The sequence below is a fragment of the Eptesicus fuscus genome, chromosome 11, assembly GCF_027574615.1.
Source record: "Eptesicus fuscus isolate TK198812 chromosome 11, DD_ASM_mEF_20220401, whole genome shotgun sequence".
Classification (NCBI taxonomy): domain Eukaryota; kingdom Metazoa; phylum Chordata; class Mammalia; order Chiroptera; family Vespertilionidae; genus Eptesicus; species Eptesicus fuscus.
This window is the reverse complement of record NC_072483.1, coordinates 19,331,366-19,351,002: the sequence shown is the minus strand read 5'-3', so window position 1 is coordinate 19,351,002 and position 19,637 is coordinate 19,331,366. Positions and strand designations below refer to the sequence as shown.

General features: G+C 40.2%; 1 protein-coding gene across 1 annotated transcript in view; it reads right to left on the bottom strand.

Annotated features, from left to right (window-relative positions):
- Positions 1 to 19,637, bottom strand: part of THSD7B (thrombospondin type 1 domain containing 7B) — a 759,963-nt gene that overhangs the window by 383,490 nt on the left and 356,836 nt on the right. The window contains exon 10 of the mRNA XM_028148195.2: positions 36 to 165. Within this exon, the coding sequence (XP_028003996.2) occupies positions 36 to 165 (130 nt within the window). The remainder of the gene's footprint in view (positions 1 to 35; positions 166 to 19,637) is intronic.

Sequence of the window (19,637 nt, the reverse complement as noted above, 5' to 3'; positions counted from 1 at the left end):
AAGTTTAATGATTATTCCAAAAGGTAACTAATTACCGATATGTAGGGCACAATGAAACATCTTCACACTCTCGCTCTTCAAATAAGGTGTCTGGACATTCTTGGCCTCCATTAGCTGCTTCCTGGTTGATAATCCTGTATCGAGACTGTCTTATTGTGGCATTTCCTGTGGTAAAGGAAAAATAAAATGAGAGTGCTCTTTTATGTGGATGCAGAGAAAAATCCAGGGTTAGAGAGCCACTGAAACAAACAAACAAACAAAAAAGAGGTGAAGTAAGAACACGTGGAAAGACTAGCGGGAAATGAGAATAAAAGCAAAAACCAGCAGTTAATACTCAATACACACTTGGTGATTTCAAATCTAGGTGTTCAAATATGCTAAGGCATAGCTTAAGGTTTTGAAATTCATCGGAATCCATATTGCCTATGGCATAATCTGAGAGGTCACAGAAACCCTCTTTCATCTCAAAACAACAGCTCAGGGCCTAGCATTTTCCAAGCACCAAGTCACTCTCTGGGGTAAGGCATTTCTCTCTCTAAGCTACTTCTTAAAAAAAAAAAATAAAAATATATATATATATATATATATATATATATATATATACTAGAGGCCCGGTGCATGAAATTTGTGCACGGGGGTATCCCTCAGCCTAGCCTGCACCCTCTCCAATCTGGGATCCCTCTCACAATACAGGACTGCTGGCTCCTAACCGCTCGCCTGCCTGCCTGCCTGATTGCCCCTAACCACTTGTGCCTGCCAGCCTGATCACCCCTAACCACTCCACTGCCAGCCTGATTGATGCCTAACTGCTCCCCTGCCAGCCTGATTGCCCCTAACTGCCCTCCCCTGCCAGCCTAGTCGCCCCTAACTTCCCTCCCCTGCAGGCCTGGTCACCCCCAACTGCCCTCCTCTGCAGGCCTGGTCACCCCTAACTGCCCTCCCCTGCTGGCCTGATCACCCACAACTGCCCTCCCCTGCTGGCCTGATCACCCACAACTGCCCTCCCCTGCTGACCATCTTGTGGCAGCCAACTTGTGGCCACATGGGGGCGGCCACCTTTGACCACATAGGGGCAGTCATCTTGTGTGTTGGAGTGATGGTCAATTTGCATATTACTCTTTTATTAGCTAGGAGATATATATATATATATGTGTGTGTGTGTGTGTGTGTGTGTGTGTGTATACATATATATTTATTTGTTAATTTCAGAGAGGGAGAGATAGAAATATCAATGATGTGAGAGAATCATTGATTTGCTGCCTCCTGCATGCTCCATACTGGGGATCAAGCTCTCCACCAAGGCATGTGTCCTGACCAGGAATCGAACTAGCGATATCCTGGTTCATAGGTGGACTCTCAACCACTGAGCCACACAGGCCAAGCTCTAGGCTACTTTGTAAAATACAAACACTCATAAAAATAACTACATTAGTAACATATTTATGGGTATTAGTTTATTAGATTTTTTATTCCTTTATCACCTGAGACAATATATATGTAATTGAGATTTAGGAAAGAGGCACTAAAATTGTGACAAAATATTGTTTAATTCAATGTTTTGCTAAGGAGCAGAATAGTATTAGAGTCAACCTGCTAAAAAGACAGTTGATGTTCACTTGAATGTGTTCTAGCATTTCTTATAACTTTAGATGCCTTCTGAATCAACAACAGCAACAAAAGCCAATTATAGTTACAGTGGTTATCAACTATTTTAATTACTATGTGTAACATATTACATTAGGTATGAAGATACCAATTCTTCAACTTACAACTAAACAGGAAAAGAAGGGGCCAATAATTCACAACTAGGTCTGAGTCATTGTAGAACAAGAAGTGTCAGACTGGGGTGTAGTGTTAGGAGAATGCAGAATAAAGCATCATCTTGCATGTTTCTGGAAAGGGGACATCTCATAGAAGAGGCAGAATTTATTCTGGGACTTGAAGGCTGAATAAGAAAAAATTGCTAAAGCCATTTCAAGCTAAAGAAACAGTTTGAGAAAAAGGCACTGAGATATAAGGGACATAGGATTTACAGAGAAAGACATGTAACTGCATTCAGAAGGCAGATGTGTATATGGCTTGTGTGTATGCACAAGAGGGGTTTATAAAAAATGGAGAGATGGGGAGTATAGGGGAAAATGGAGTTAATCTGTAGGTTTGGGACAGATACTGGACCTAACCATGTTAAGAAGAAAAGTCCTAGAAAGCCAAGTAAACTAAGTGGAGTGAAAGAAAAGGGAACTAAAAGGAGCCTTTATTAAATTATTTATTCACATGGCTGTTAAAAACTCATTACTACAAAAAGACATAGTGAGAAGTGACTGATCCATTCCCTGTCCTCCTCCCCAAACATTATGAACTGTTTCTTATTTGCTTCTTCTGTGGTTACCTCCAAATCTATAAATAACATGCTGATGGCATTACTTTTTTATTTATTAACTTTAGACATCATCGATTGACTTTCTGCTATACTTGATGAGAATTTACTTTGCACCATCGTTCAATTTTTTTATAATTATATCGTTATTTCTACGTGTTTACTGGTTATTTAAAGGCTTTATATAACCCATTTCTTTTCAGTCCCACTGCTCACTGCTGCCTTCCATCAGACCAGCCACCTATGGTCTAAGAAGACTTCCTGGGTAGACGGCTTCCTCTCTACTGCCACCCACACTCCTGTTCAGTTAGGTCATGGCTTCCTGTGATGTCATCAGCTCCTCTGTCCTTCAGCCTTTGGCCACTAAGTCTTCCATAAATTAATTTAGATCTCTCATCCACTGATGGTCCTCTTCTTTTTTGTTGACAAGGAATTAGGGCTTCTAAAATTCCTTTCTATCATTTTAATGAGGTTAAGGGGAAAAGGGAAGACTAACACATTTGTACATTTCATGCTCTTGAACTGATCAGTTAAGGCATGCATGGAATCTTTGCCATCTGCTCCCTTTTTTGGTTGCCCTCCTTTCCCCTGCTCTGTAACAAGAAGGCTGACCATAGAAGGAGTCTGCTCATCCATTGGCTTCTAGTTTGGTTTGGCCAATAGGGATTGGGCAAACAATGGAAGGAAAAAAGATGGCAAGAGGAGAGAGAAAGATCAGAGTATTTATTCCACCAGATTTCATCCTCTGGATCACCACAAGTTGGCTTCCCACCCTATAAAAAGCCACAGTTCCTATGGAGTGGCACCTCCTACACCACTTCCTCTGAGTTCTACTAACAGCTCCTACCTCTATCAGCTTTCAGGATTGGGGCTGTCACTAGGGCAAGTACTGTCAGTTTACATTCATCCTGTCCACTGCTTTGTAAATAATCCATTTAATTTTCTCCAGTTGCCCCATTTGACAGCAAATGCTTATATTATCAAAGGATAGATGCTACTAGTATTTGACAGAGAGGGGTGCTATAATTGGTTCCTCCTGAAATGTAGTTAAGGCCCTGTAAGGAGTACAGAAAAAAAAAAAAAAGATCAGAAAAAAAAGTATAATTAAAATTGCTTGCAAAATAATATTAAAGTTATCTTCATTTGGGTAGGAACACTATTTTTAAGTAATTATGCCTATGGGGAAAAGTCTAGTCCCCCACTCTCAGTTAATTCCAATTATACTGTACTTATGCTAAAAACTATTGTTTACCTTTAGGATTTACACGTGTGTGTGTGTTTGTGTGTATGTGTGTGTGTGTGTGTGTGTGTGTGTGTGTATTTTATCCAAGTGTTATCTTTGGAGATAAAAAATAAAGACTGGAGATGATAGAAAAAATAAGGGATGCCTTTACTTCATATTGAGAGACAACATGACCAGTGCCTCTTCCTTCACAATGCAGCCACACACACACACACACATATTAGTACACACAAACACATGCACAGTGCACATTTGCACACAGAGGTATTCTGCTTTATAGTTTAACTAGAGGCCCAGTGCACAAAATTTGTGCACTGAGTGGGGAGGTGTCCCTCAGCCCAGCCTGCACCCACTCCAATCGGACATTCCTCTCACAATCTGGGACTGCTGGCTCATAACAACTCACCTGCCTGCCTGCCTGATTACCCCTAACTGCTTTGGACTGCCAGCCTGATTGCCTCCTAACCGCTCCCCTGCCAGCCTTATAGCCCCCTAACCGCTCCCCTGCTGGCCTGATTGATGCCTAACCATGTCCGCTGTCGGCATAATTGACACCTAACTGCTCCCCTGCTGGCACGATTGCCCCCAACTGCCCTCTCCTGCTGGAACAATCACCCACAACTGCCCTCCCCTGCAGGCCTGGTCGCCCCCAACTGCCCTCCCCTGCAGGCCTGGTCGGCCCCAACTGCCCTCCCCTGCCAACCATCTTGTGACAATGTGGGGGCAGCCATCTTGTGACAATGTGGCGGTGGCCATCTTGTGGTGGCCATCTTGTGACAATGTGGGGGTGGCCATCTTGTGACAACGTGGGGCAGCCATCTTGTGATGCAAGGTCATGGGAGTCAATTTGCATATTACCTCTTTATTATATAGGATTATAAGTAAATAAATTCAAACTTTGGGGAAAATAGTTGCATTGATTTTCATGCCCTATAGATACTAAGGTGAAGGTTGAGAAGGGGAAAACAGTGGCTTTGCAGGTGGAAAGTATTTGTATTACAAATATATGTAAAATATAGTGGAAGTTTCTGGGTATTATAACTGTAATCTATACCAGATCCAATTCTGAGCATTTTTAATATATATCATTTTATTAGTATAATACTTTATGTTGTTGGTATTAGTACTATTATTATTATTATTATTACACCCATCCTATCTAATAAAAGAGTAATATGCAAATTGACCATCACTCCAACACACAAGATGGCTTCCCCATGTGGTCAAAGATAGCCACCCCCATGTGGACACAAGATGGCCACCACAAGATGGCCAGCAGGGGAGGGCAGTTGGGAGGAAACAGGCCTGCAAGGGAGGGCAGTTGGAGGCAATCAAGCCTGCAAGGGAGGGAAGTTGGGGGGGACCAGGCCTGCAAGGGAAGGAAGTTGTGGGTGATCAGGCCAGCAGGAGAGGGCAGTTGGGAGGGACCAGGTGTGCAAGGGAGGGCAGTTGGGGGCGATCAAGCCTACAGGGGAGGGCAGTTAGGGGTGACCAGGCCGGCAGGGGAGGGAAGTTGGGGGTGACTGGGTCTGCAGGGAAGGACAGTTGGGGGGGACCCAGGCCTGCAGGGGAGGGCAGTTAGGGGCAATCAGACTGGCAGGGGAGCAGTTAGGCATCAATCAGGCTGGTAGGGGAGTGGTTAGGGGGTGATCAGGCTGGCAGGCAGAAGCAGTGAGGGGCAATCAGGAAGGCAGGCAGGCAAGCAGTTGGGAGCCAGCAGTCCTGGATTGTGAGAGGGATGTCCGACTGCCCGTTTAGGCCCAATCCTACCAGGCTTGGGCCTAAACGGGCAGTCGGACATCCCTCGAAGGGTCCCAGATTGGAGAGGTGCAGGCTGGGCTGAGGGATACACACCCCCATGCACGAATTTCGTGCACCCGGACTCTAGTCCTATATAATAAAGAGCTAATAAGCAAATGGCCATCATGCCCTTGCGCCCTCAATGGGGGACCTGAGGCCATGCCCCCTCACCTGGTGCTAGGCCAGGGGACCTGAGGCTGTGCCCCCCACCTTGCAGAGCTTGATGGGGTGGGACCAGTCAGGTCTGGGTCTTGCACAATTTTGAGGCACGCACAGGTGGGCGGGGACCTGACTCTGTGTCCTGTGGTGTGCCCCAGACTCTAACAGGAGGGAGATTTTCATGTACATTTTACTAATTTTCTTTCATCTCTGACACTTCTATTATAGAGAAAGGGCAAATAGCAATATTAAAATATTTCCTCTAATTAATTCCCCTTTAATGTGCACAAATTTCATTCACCGGGCCACTAGTTTTATAAATAATAGAACAGAGAGAGAAAAAGATAAATAATTTGCACAAAGTCACCTAGCTATGATTAAAACTGCAGCTAAACAGACATCAAAAGTCATGATTTTTTTTCCATAAAAGAGGCTTAATAGTAAGATAAAGAGAGGAACATTCCAAGTATGAGTCCACATAGCAGGTCCTCTGTTATTCCCAAAGGATATCTCGTCCTTTCTAATAAATTCTTCAATGACACCCTATTTGCAGAAGGCTTTATGTGTCAATAAAAATACAGAGTTGTGGGGCTTAGTGAGTGATGGTACCAACCTCATTAGGCCTATGAAAAAATAACAATAAATTAAAGTGCCTTTTTACAAACATAAACTACTGCTCCAACATGATTATGGCTAATAAACATCTAATCTAAATTCAATCTTGATTTATACATATTTTATAATTACTAAGTCAGCAGGCATACGTAAGTTGTTATAGTCAAAGGCAATAAATTTAGAAAAGGTGGCAACTTAAAGATCAAAAACAATATTTAACAGGAAATACATGAGTGGGATACACATCTGGAGGAATATTTATAGATTATAAGACTGTTGTAAGGCCTACAACAGTCTTTCCTGAAAAGATGGCAGCAAAGGCGGGAAAAATCAGCATGAGTAGAGTATTTATGGGTGATTCATGGCCAGGTGAGCTGGGGCACATCACACAGAATTAAATAATCATGATTTTGCCTTAGCTTTTTTGGCTCAATGGATAGAGCATTGGCCTGTGGACCAAAAAGTCCCAGGTTCAATTCTGATCAAGGCACATACCTTGGTTGCAGACTCCTCCCCAGCCTGGGCTCTGGTCAGGGCTCCTGTAGGAGGCAACCAATAGATATTTCTCTCTGTCTTTCTCTCTCTCTTCCAACCTTCCTAAAAACCAACGGAAAAATGTCCTCGAGGGAGGATTAACAACAACAAAAAAATCATGCGTGTTGATCCCTGGTGCTGGGTTATTCAGCAATGACTTGAAGTAAAGCACTGATTCCCTAAGTTTCCAATTGATCTGAAATGTGAGAGTACGGGAAAAGCAGGTAGAACATGATGAACATGAGCACAGCTTACAGAACAGTGTTGGATATGAACACTGGGAGATGGATCCTAAAGGCAAAAATATGTACAAAGTAGAGGCAGGATAGGTATTTATCAGCAACTCATAGCAATTAGTTCAACACCAGTCTTCAGAATTCTGATGGTAGATTTTTAAAATATGACCACTTGCCTTTCCCTTATTTCTCAAATACCTTCATTACTCATAGGTCTAATAAATCTCAATGACTCATTGGCTTCATGGCATCAACAGTCTTCCAAGCTAATTGTCTTGTAAGGCTTGGTTCTCCTCTGGTACTCTGTTTCTCAGCACCACTTACACTTCCAGGTTACCATTCAACAAACAAAACCTCAAATCTGCTGATTACCCCTCTAATTGATCTTGAAGCAAAAGGATGGCACCAATCCTATATAATAAAAAGGTAATATGCAAATTGACTCTCACACCCTCACAAAGATGAACGCCCCCATGTGATCAAAGATGGCCACGCCCATGTGGTCAAAGATGGCCACCACAAGATGGCCAGCAGGGGAGGGCAGTTAGGGGTGACCAGGCCGGCAGGGAAGGACAGTTGGGGGCAATCGGGCCGGCAGGGGAGCAGTTAGGTGTTGATCAGGCTGGCAGGGGAGGGCAGTTAGGGGGTAATCAGGTAGGCAGGCAGGTGAGCACTTGGGAGCCAGCAGTCCCAGATTGTGAGAGGGATGTCTGACTGCCGGTTTAGGCCCGATCCCTGTCGGGCCTAAACCGGCAGTCAGACATCCCTCAAGGGGTCCCAGATTGGAGAGGGTGCAGGCTGGGCTGAGGGACACCTGCCCCTGTACCCCCCAGTGAATGAATTTCATACACCAGGCCTCTAGTGATATATAAGTTGCATATTATAAAAACAACCACAGATGAAATACTTTCTGGGGTTGAGCTTACCACCCTAGTATCTGCTAGACTTCAAGTAATCCCTTTTATCTAGCTAAGCCTCAGCTTCCTTGGCTATAGAACAGTTCAAATAAAAGTTTATATTTCACATGATTGCTGTAAGAATTAAATGTTACTGCATGTAAAGTATGTACAGACTGCCTGGTATAGGAATCTTCTCTAGCACATTATGAGTTCAGGAGAGAAGGTGCAAAGAAAGATTTAAAAATAGTAGAAGAAAAGCTTTCATAGTTGAGGCTGTTTCTAATCAAAAGAAAAATATAACAAACCACTCTTCCATTGAGTACTGGGTCTTGTCCATGTTCTGAGCATCTAGGGGACAATGAATGACTTAAAATAATTCCAGGCCCTTGGTAAATTAAACTACAATTGTCATGCAATTGTTACCAACCATCTTCTCATAGCATTGATTAGGGTGATCAAACATCCTGTTTGCTTAGGGAAGTTCTAATTAATGCCTGTTATGCTGGCTTAAATATTAATAGCTCATTCACTCACTTTCAGAAGTGCCTTAGTTTGTATGGAAGGTTATATGAATCCTCACCACCCCATGAGAATCTAAGAAACATGCACATTTTGTTTTTCATTGTGGCATTGAGTTACATTTCAAATGTGCAGAAAAGGTAGACTGCACTGCTAGTCTTAAAATTATCTATTCAATGTGATTACTGGACCTTTATTTCTTGCCAGAGTTTCTGTTTGAGATGGCAGTTCAAGCATCTGAAGAAGACTGTTGTGTGCCCCAAGCACATTAGCTCATAAATCATTAAATCAAAAATTAAAGGGAAAGACAATTGACTGGAGCTCCTTTATGTTTTCTTGATAGAAACATCACAGAATTCTTTATATGCAAGCCCTTACCATAGTTTTTAGTTACTAAGTAACTAAAGAGAACTGGTGTTTACTCAAAGTAGAGCATGAATGTGAAGAGTAAATAACTTTCACTTGGCAAAAAATTCCAAATGGTCATTAAGAAGTCTGTTTCTAAGCCAATTCCATAGACAGAGATCTCAGTATGATGTTAGGTAGCCCATGTTTCTTCAACATTAAATCCCCTAAAAAGTACATTCTCTCTACCTACTAATTATGCACAAAAGAATACCCCTTTCTAGTTTATTCACAACTATTATTGATATTGAGTTGAATTTCTTTATAAAAAAGGTACAAACTAAGCTCACCATCACCCCAATTATCTCCCACTAAAATTTGGAAAAACAGAGACTGTGACCCTAAGTTCTCAGAGGGAAGCACTTACCACATACAGGGTTGTTACTGTTGATAAATATTTAGCAGGTGTCTGCTACATGTAGGGTGTAGGAGATGCACCCCAGTGCTGTGTGTTATAAGGAAAGGCACACACATGCATTATTAAATCTCCCAGTGAAGCAGAAGTGAAACTTAATGGATGGATAATAATGTAGTTCTCCATAGTTTTATAACCATTCAAAAATGATGACATAAACTTATTTATTTATTAACCAAAGGCCATCAATCCACTATGTTCTCTCTGTTCAAGGAGAAATGAAGGGCTTGAGTGGTGAAAAATACAATGCCCTAGAAAAACTATGAGTGGGAAGTTTTCATAGACTTCCTTCCTATTTTTCTGGATGTTCTAAATATAGAGCAGACACATTAGAGCAGCCTTCTCCCCCCAGAATTCCTGCCCAGCCTAAATATCTAAGTACTCAAACTTCTCTCTATATACATATGCAATTAAACAGCACTGCAAAGATTTTCTGCTAAACTTCCAGGAATGTTCAAAATAGGCTACAGGATATCCATATACTTCTTTCATTCTGAAATGTTGCCTGAAAAAATGTATGCTATATTCTTAAATTTTCATAATCACCATTCACTTTGCAACAGAAGCTAAATTCAATGGCTCTGGCAAAAGACAAGCCTTCAGGGCACTTATTTCTAATACCAGCTCATTACAGGATTGCTATGTGACCTTGGGTGATGCACGTAACCTTTCAGAGTTTCCATTTTCTTGCTTGTCCTCAGTGGGTAATTCTGTTGAGCTAACGCACAGGACAGCTGTTAGGAATGCCTAATTAAATGGGATTTCAAGCATTTTGCAAAGGTAATACATATATCACTAACCACTTAAAATTCTTTATAGACAAGCCCTTGCCATAGATTTGAGGAGGAATAACTCATGCTTATATCTGCATAAACCATCTAGGATGGCAGTCCAGGCAAATAAACAGTTTCTCTCTATGGTAGGCACCACCCACTCCCTGAATCTATGCAATAGTTCTCATTTCTAGAGACTACCTCTAATATCCTCTACTTGCTGTCCTCAAGCACTACTGCTCTTAAAACACCTCCAGTTTGAAGAGCTAACCTTATCAAATTGTGACAGTCTAGACTCTGGTCCTTCCTCTCTCAAATATCACAAGTGAAGTCACACATAGGTAAGTAAGCTTGAGGTCTACTGGACCCATGAGGAACTGAACCCTAGCTGCATATTAGAATATCAAGGGAGGCTTTTATAGACTCATATTGTACCCTCCCCAACCTAAACCATTTAAATCAGTATCTCTGGTGGGTAAAGCCCAAGCATTGGTGTGTTTTAACAATCTCCAGGGCAATGGACCACTGATTTAGCACATTTAAAGCTAACATCTCTTATTCATCCAATATGTAAAACAAGAAAAAAAAACAATGCAGCATGGTTAACCAAGCAATAGAAAACAAATGAGCACCAGCTAAATCATTACTGCTCTCAACACATTTAAAAAATGCAAACTGCCCTCTAGCTAAGTACATCATAATGGGCATAATTGGAAATGTGTACTATAAACGACCAGGGTTAACAACACAGTTTATAATGACAAGTTGTACTTGTCTTTTCTTCTTGCCAATGTGTGTGAAATAACAGGCATTTGTTTCCCCCCATCCTGGCCCCTTTTCGTTTCAGCAGATGAAATGTCTAGTGGCTGCCGGCTACAAGGCTCCCTAATGTGCTGCACTCCATCATCATTGATACTGAAACCCACGGCAACACCATATTGCACTGTATATTAGCAGGTTTTTGAGGGCACAGGTGTCACCTAGGGTACAAGCTCAAGATGTCACCATCATTATTAGGCATGGATACTGAACTACATATTAGAAAAATCCTTTTAAATAATCCATGTGGGTGTTATGTATTAATGCTTTATATCCTCATTGGCATTAAAGGATGCTATTCATGCCTAGCACAGAGCTGACAGCTAGAGGACAGAAGGGCTTCTAGGTCAAGATTACGTGTCATAGCAGGGAGGACACAACTTAGAAATGCACAGCTAGCAACTTCAGCTCCTCAGCTCCTCTGATCTTACAGGATGTTGCCAGCTATTTGCTGTATGGAGATGGCCATATTCTAAATGCTCCACCACGCATCATGGCTCAACCACATAAATCCTGATTTCTGAAACTTTTTGTAATGCCCTTTCCAGGATGCCTCCACCTATAAAAACTGGTTCACCTAAATTTTTTATTGGGGGGGATAGTGGTAAGACAAGTTAAAGAAAAAATAACTGTGCAAGCAAGTCAATTAAAATAAACCATTTAATTTTTAACTACAAATTTTATCAGTGTCGACAAAGACACTTAATTATCCATTTTATGCACATAGCATGTGTTACTGTTTGTCTTGCTGTCCCCACTGTTTTGCAGCATTAACATAAACTGACTGGCTTTTAAAATTCCTCTTATGATTTAGTGTTGATAAACTAATATGACTTTTTAACATGAGTGATTCTGTGAACTTGGAAAAATTACTTACCTTCTGGTGCCTCAAAGAGAAATAATTAGTTGGGGCTTTGAAAAAATAGAATACACACACACACACACACACACACACACACACACACACACACATATACACACACACAGCAATATAAAGTAGTTCAGGGTTTGGTGTCTGGTAAGTATGCAAAATGGTTAGTTGGTATACAGGTTAGTGTGGGGGATTGGTTTAGTGTATTTTCTCTTCCTCTACATCTAGATAACCTGTATGCTTCCTTGGAGACTGTGCAGAGGACCAAGTCTTTCAAGAATTCTTTCCAACCCACCTTCTTTTCATGCTTCCATGTCTCTACAAAAATCTAGGTTGGACTCCTTTGTCTTTTTGTCTCTCTCTGCCTCCAAACAGTAAGCATCTATAGGACTTACTATAGTTCATAAAACCTAGTAGACAATAGTAAATTATTTTTTGAATAAATGAAAAGAATCCATGATTAGATAATCATATAACCTTCTACAATTATTTTTTCTTGAATGAAAATCTGGAGACATTAGTTTCTACCCAAGAGGCAGAGTACATGTCTGAAGAAGCACATGGAAACTAGAATGCTGGAGAAGTTTGGTTTTAATTCATTTTATAATGTTTATATTTTTAACTTAACAAATTTTCAAACATATCAAATGAACTCAATGTATCCACCCATTATTATCAATAATTACATGGCAAGCTTGTTTCATCTATACCTCTGCTCATTCACACACAACTGAATTATTTCAAAGAACATTTAGCTACCACATCATTTTATTTGTAACTATTTCAGAATAGATTTATAAAAGATAAGGGCTTATTTAAAACATAACCATAGGAGCACTATCATACCTTGAAATATGAATACCAATTATCCTAAAACACTTCAATTATCCATCTGCCATTGGGTTACAATTTGTGTCCCAATTATCAAATGGGTTATAATTGATTAAAATGTCCTATAGGTTTCTTTTCCTTTCCTTTCCGTTTCCTTTGCAAGTCTCTTTGAAATGCTTGCAAAATATTTTTAAAACACATGACAAAGAAAGGTAGAAAATTAAGGGAAAATTTTGGATCATTGGCCCTTGGAAAATTTATCTATTGCTGGTGGTGAGACCTGGACTTTTAACAGCTATGATAAATTAGGAAATAAGAAACAAAGCCTGAAACCAGAGCATAGGGCAAGGTTTGGTCAGTGAGACCCCTACACACACACACACACACACACACACACACACACACACACACACGCACACTCACAAGTCTTTGGTGTGTGGACTATAAAAAAATTCTGCTCTCGCCGAAACCGGTGTGGCTCAGTGGATAGAGCGTCGGCCTGCGGACTGAAAGGTCCCAGATTCGATTCCGGTCAAGGGCATGTACCTTGGTTGCGGGCACATCCCCGGTAGGGAGTGTGCAGGAGGCAGCTGGTCAATGTTTCTCTCTCATCGATGTTTCTAGCTCTCTATCCCTCTCCCTTCCTTTCTGTAAAAAAAATCAATAAAAATATATTTAAAAAAAAATTCTGCTCTAAACTAGAGAAAGACTGGGAGTGCTATCTGTCTTGGCTTTCACTTTAGAACTAACAGAAAAAAAATAAGTCACCAAGAGATTTCCTAAACAGATGCCTCTATTAATTAATATATGTGTGGAGCTAAAATTCCCACCGCACTACTTGGAAGACAAAACCCAAGACATAACTGTTTATAAGGTATTCTGCATTGTTCTGGAAAAAAGAATAATGAAATCCTGTAAGGAGGAGATACTGTTCTAGAAATTGAGAATATGGCACAAGAACAGAAAAACAAACAAACAAACAAACAAACAAACATTAGTCCTGTCCTCATGAGCTTTCCATTCTAAGGAAAGGATAAAGAAAATTAAAAAATAAATTTTAGCCCTGGCCCATGTGGCTTGTTTAGTTGAGGGTCATGCATTGAGAGTCACTAGTATCTGCCCAGATTGCAGGCTGATCCCTAAAAGGGGGCATGTAGGAGGCAGTTAATAGTTGTTTCTCATCAATGTTTCTCTCTCATTCTTCCTTCCTCTCTCTGTCTCTCTCTAAAATCAATAAAAAACATATTTAAACATAAATACAGTTCAAATATTTAGTGTTTATTTGGCAATTAAGTGTCATGCAAGAAAATGTGGATGAAAGTTAGGGAGTGTGTGTGTGTGTGTGTGTGTGTGTGTGTGTGTGTGTGGCAGGGGAGGGAGGGAGTTGTAATTTAAAACTTCAAAAGCCTCAATGAGAAGGGAATATTTGAGCAAGAACATGAAGGAGTTTGGCAGGTCATCTATATAATATCTAGGGGAAGAGAAGTCTAGGCAGAGCTAATAGTAGGTATAAAGGCCCAGGGTCAAATTCCAGAAAGAGAAAAGGAGACAAGATTGGCTGGATTGCCTTGGCCAGGTTGCTCAGTTGGTTGGAGCTTTATCCCCCACCCTTCCAACCACAAAGGTTGGGGGTTTGATTCCTGGTCAGGGCACACACCTAGGTTGAGGATTCCATCCCTGGTTGGGGTTCACTGGGGCCTGCATGTTCTGTTGGTCCTGAGAGGAACAGATAGTCATGTATGTAATGAGTGAGATCCTCTTGGTTTGGGGTATTTTTTTCTTCTTGGAAGCATGTACTTGGTGAGGTGAGAAGGAAGGGTTTGCTCTGTCCTGGAGTCCTCACAGTTGCTTACTGGTTTTGTTTCTCTTAGCACTTAAAGCCTTTGAGCAAGAGGAAGCATTTGCATAATCATCCAGTTACATGAACTCCGTGGGATGGGCAAAGAGCCCAGTCATGAAGACAGGCTATTAAGCAATGTTGAGTTATAGTAATTTATATGCTCACCAATGATGCACATTTCTTTTAGTCAAGAAAACAGATTCTCCTCATTACTTCTCAGATAATTGAATGACCTCATAATTTTCTTGGCTCCTAATACTGTCTAACCTCATTATTTTCTGTACTATTTTTGTAAAACACATAGCTGATATTATCACACCAATGCTTAAAATTTAAATGGTCTATCAGAATTCCATGTAATGTCCAATCTTCTTAGAATAGCTTAACTATTTTCATAAGCTGGCTCCTGCATATTTCTCTAACTCTATTCTCATCACTCCCTCATAATGCATTACGCATCCCAAGTGTCACAAGCTGCCTGCCTGTAATTCATTTAATTAAAATGTACTCTCATACAGTCGATCCCTGCACACACATGCCCTCTACTACCTACCTGTAAGAATGTCTACCCCATGTTTACTTGGAAACTCCTGATATAACAAATCTTACCTCCTATGGCCACTTAGCTAGAATTAGAGCCCCTACTCTTTGGCTGCAAATACCCTGTGCTCATTCCTTATAGAAAAACAAAGTTTGCATACTTGATTCCCCTGTTAAAAAACCCTATGATTTAACTAACCTTGTGTTAGTCATCTTAATGTTATTAGCAGTTGACATAGAACTTGGTATATACTAGTAATAAGCCATAAAGAAAGGATTTGCTAAGTTAATGATACATTCATCTATTATCATTCATTCAATAAATGGTTAGGCACTTCCATTATGGCAGCCACTATTCAGTGTGTGTAAGCAGTGCACAGCACTTAGAGACTACTAACTGCCCTGAGGAAAGTACCAGGGTAATGAGCAAGATAGAGAAAGGGGGGTCTCTAGTTAAGTTACCAAAGAAAAACTCTGAGTCATGACTTTTGAACTGAAAACGAAGTGTTGATCTAAAGCACCTATGCCAAGGGCTGGGAGAAGAGCGTTTTAGGGAGAAGGGGTAGCAAGTGAAAGGTTGAATAAAATGGTCAGAAAGGAGGCCGTGGCTAGAGAAAGGTAAAGAAAGCAGTACAAGGTAGGATGTCTGGTCACAAAGTTGCAAAGCAACAGACGTGAGGGTGAAGCTCTCCTGATTATTCATTCCTTCATGTGGAGGTGATCCACTTCTATAGCCTCATTAGCTCAGGACTGACAGCCTCCCTCACTGTTTCTCCTTTGGGAAGAAGGAATGGCATGTAACTCATGACTTTGGGAGGAGGAAGTGGGCATATGTGGCTCCTCCTTCCCTCTCCTTTTCTTTCTTTGGGCTACATCTGCTCAGAGGAAGCACGTACTCTGATCTTTTCTCACTCATACCCAATCAAGTGTTGAGGTATACAGCATGGGCTGTGACCAGGTGGTTAATCCTGTCTAATTTTGGGGTTGAGAATCAGCTGCTATTTTGATCCCCTTCTGCTCTGACTCAATTGTTTCTGAATCAGGATGGGAGGACTAGATGAGTGAAAAAAGTTAGACTTCCTCAATATCCAAGACAATGTATGAGCTTGTTGGTCACACACTCTTAATTCTAAGTATCTTTTCTTTATTAAAATAATAATTTAATGGCTTGACCTTGAGTACTCATGCATCCTATAACTTACTCAGGGGAGATGAAATATAGAAAAGAAGACAAGGAGGGACTTAGCAATGCTGAGTTAGCCTCTACATGTAGGATAAGTAAGCCCTAGGGAGTAAGTTGTCTCATGAATGCTACATGTCAGAGCTATGCTAAAGATGAGTATATATAGTCTCAGAGAGGTAAACTAAATAAAAACACCAGGAGTCCATTATAGGTATGTTAGATTCTATAGGTCAAGCTCCTTCCACCACACATGAACAAATTAGTGAGAAGCTTAAAACAGAATATAATTAAGAGCTTTACTGAATATAATCAAAGCTCAGTTCAAAAAGTGCTGTGGTCATTCAGCAATGGGAGAGAATATTGCTGGCTCAAGTAAGAAATGAACAGAACTACTCACAGAACTTGTCATTGCATTCATGTAGTCTATATATTCCTACTTTGGTTATCATTCACAAGGCCTCTAATTTTTTTAAAAAAAGCATATTTTAAGTATCTGGAAAATTATATATAATGAGGAAAATCTCAAATGGCAGAGAATCTATCATTCCTAGCATATTGATTTTGGAATATTTTATTCCATATCACTGTAAACATGTCATTCAGTACATATTCTATCTGAACCATCTCCATGTAGCAACTCAATTTTGAAGGAACTTCAAGAGATTAGCAGAAGATCCAGTGATACCTTTTCCATTAGGAAACACTTAAAAGCTATTTGTTAAACTTGAGGAATCTACTTGATTTTGAGCTTGAATTTACTTCCTTCTTGATTTGTTACATAAATTATTTGATGTTCTTATACAAACTAAAGTTCCAAATTGACATATTAAGATCCCAACATTTAACTTTACCTCTCACTCTAGGCATTCTAGGCTTTGTTATAGTAATGCAAATTAAATAGTTTAAAAATCTACTATCATACTAGCTAATCCAGTCAGTCAAAAACCTCCTGAAATCACATCTAATTGAGAATCATATTAAAATGCAACTAAAGTCAAGGAAGTGAAAAATAATGTATTCTTTTTAATTGTAGAAAATTATTTAATAAATTAACACCCTGTTAAATCAAAACTAATTTATTCTAGTTCTTCATAGGAAGTACATTGAAAGTCTAAAAATAAACTTCTAATTGGAATGGGTACCTTGGTTTCCGAAAGGCAATTCATTTAACTCTATAATCAAATAAGGATTATATTGTGTTATACTGTATTGTCTGCAGAGAATTCTCCAGATATGAGAAAGAAACCAGCCAGAAGTAAAAACATTTGAAAAGAAAGAGCCTTCACATCCAAAGAAACACAGGTTATTTATTTATTTTATTTTTTTGCTACTAAGGCTAACAATAAATCATTGTAAATACCCATGTGAGCCTTAGGATTTATTTATGGTAATGTAGCTTGACTGCTGAATAAAGAAGATTAATGATGCTTTAGAGAAACTATTAGATGCAAACTAAGAAGACATAACTGTGGATTTCAGGTGTAAAGACAGAACTTCATGCATTAAATCGGCATTTGTTTATTCTGTTTGCTTTTTTGTTTATTTGATTTTGTTTGATATGTTAGTTTATTTTATAAGACAACCAGGACAACACTGTTTATGATTGAGAATTCCTAGGCATGATAGCCTAGGCACTGTACTAAGAATTCAAGTACAAACAGACTGCATGTTTTGTTTGTTTAAAGTAAAATATTTGGCCCAGATCATGCTCAAGGAGAGAGAGTCCTTTCTCTCTTCTCCAAGTTTCTGTTCTACAATAAATGTTATTCTACTGCATTTATATTCCCTGGAGCTTCATTTTCCTTCTCTGCATTTCCACCTTATTTACAACAGCTCTCCTTTCCATCTGAAGCTCTACAGTGGCTTTTGCATTGGAAATAAGGAGGTTGGCTTTGTTCCTCCTCTGCCTAGAGGTCAGCACTGGTGGAAACATAAGTGAGGAAATTAGTTATATTCTGCATTCTCACCCAAAGCACTTAGCTGGGATGTCATGGAGAGATCAGTCTCTGTGGTGAACAACCACTTGCCCTAACTGAGCAGAGCGCTCCCATACTCAGTTCCTGCTGCCTTTCGACACACTGTCCCCTTCCCTTCTAGACGGGGCCTGATGATAAGGGAGCTGATCTACAGGCGGCTGGGTGATTGAGGGACTGGAACAAACTGGGCCATCAGACTCTTTTTCCTTGTAAATTGAATAAAGAGATGCATGGGAAGTTTGTGTGAGTGTTAAGTGCTTGATTCAATTTTGTAGAACAGGGTCTGGGCCAGCGATTCTGAGCTCTGTGTCTGCTAGTTATGAGCACAGAGACTCAGAGCAAGCCTGTTAGAAGGGAGGGGGTAGCAGGTGTGCACAGAGGAGCAGAGGGAGCTGGAGGAGGAATCAGCCAGCTCTGAGAGTTGAAAAGAGGAGCCTCAGTCCCTTTTGCATTTCTAGTCCCCATACCACCCACGTGATCATCTTTTCTTTTTCTTTGGCATCTATAAGAATTGCTGTTATAACTTCCCAACAAGCCCCTTTCTGCCTAAGGTAGCTAGAGGGATTGGATCCTTGAAAACTGAAATAGATTCTATCAGAAAAATATAGCAGATGCAAGTTACACATTTCTCAAAGAATCCAGTGGCCCATGGTTAAATTATTTCTATAGTTCAGTGATTATCAAGCTTTTATATGTCTTAGAATTACTAAGGTAGTTTGTTTAGATGCCTATTTTGAGGTCCCAGTCCCAACTTCTAAATCAGAATCTCTTAGGGTTCTAGCAAACATTCTTGGTGATTCTGAGTTGGAAGTCACACTTTCAGAAACCTGATGAAATTATCTTAAGTTTTACACTTGGGTCAATCTAGGCCACCAAAGCCTGCACATGACCATGATTTTGCATTTTAACATTATACCCTTGGGTTTCATTAGGAAAACAAACAATGAAACCCTACTCCATTTTCTATAGATATATCACTTCTATTGGAGTCCTCTGTTGAAATGGGAAGTTACAATAGGAAATGCCCTTTAGGAGTTAGCAATCGAATAGCCTTTGCTTCCCATGAGATACTCATAAGATTTCATTAAAAATAATGATAAACTGACTTCATTAAAAACAATAAACAAATGAATGAATGAACAAATCTATAATAATAAAAGCATAATATGCTAATTAGACCGGACATCCTTCCGAATGACTTTCCCGATGAAGCCGGGGCTGCTGGAGTGAGGCAGAGAAGGCAGCTGCCTGGGTGGTGAGGGCCGAGCCCCTTGCACGAATTTCGTGCATCAGGCCTCTAGTAAATAAATAAAATGAAAGTACATGTTTTCCTTTTAACCACATTTGCCAAGTAACCAGAACAAACCTGATTCTAAGTGCACATATGCTATCTCCGGCATCATCATGTGTGTTTTTGTAGTAAGTCACACAAATCATTTAAGAAAGAAATTTAGTTGGAAAGGCAGATCACCTTTTTTTTTTTTTTAGAAGTTTGTTACATTTGCTTAAGGATGCAGGTTTTAACTGGCATCCGTTTATTTGACACGGGTTTACTGAATTCTATTCTGTGTTAAGTTTATTGTGAGGCACTTTGGGAATGAA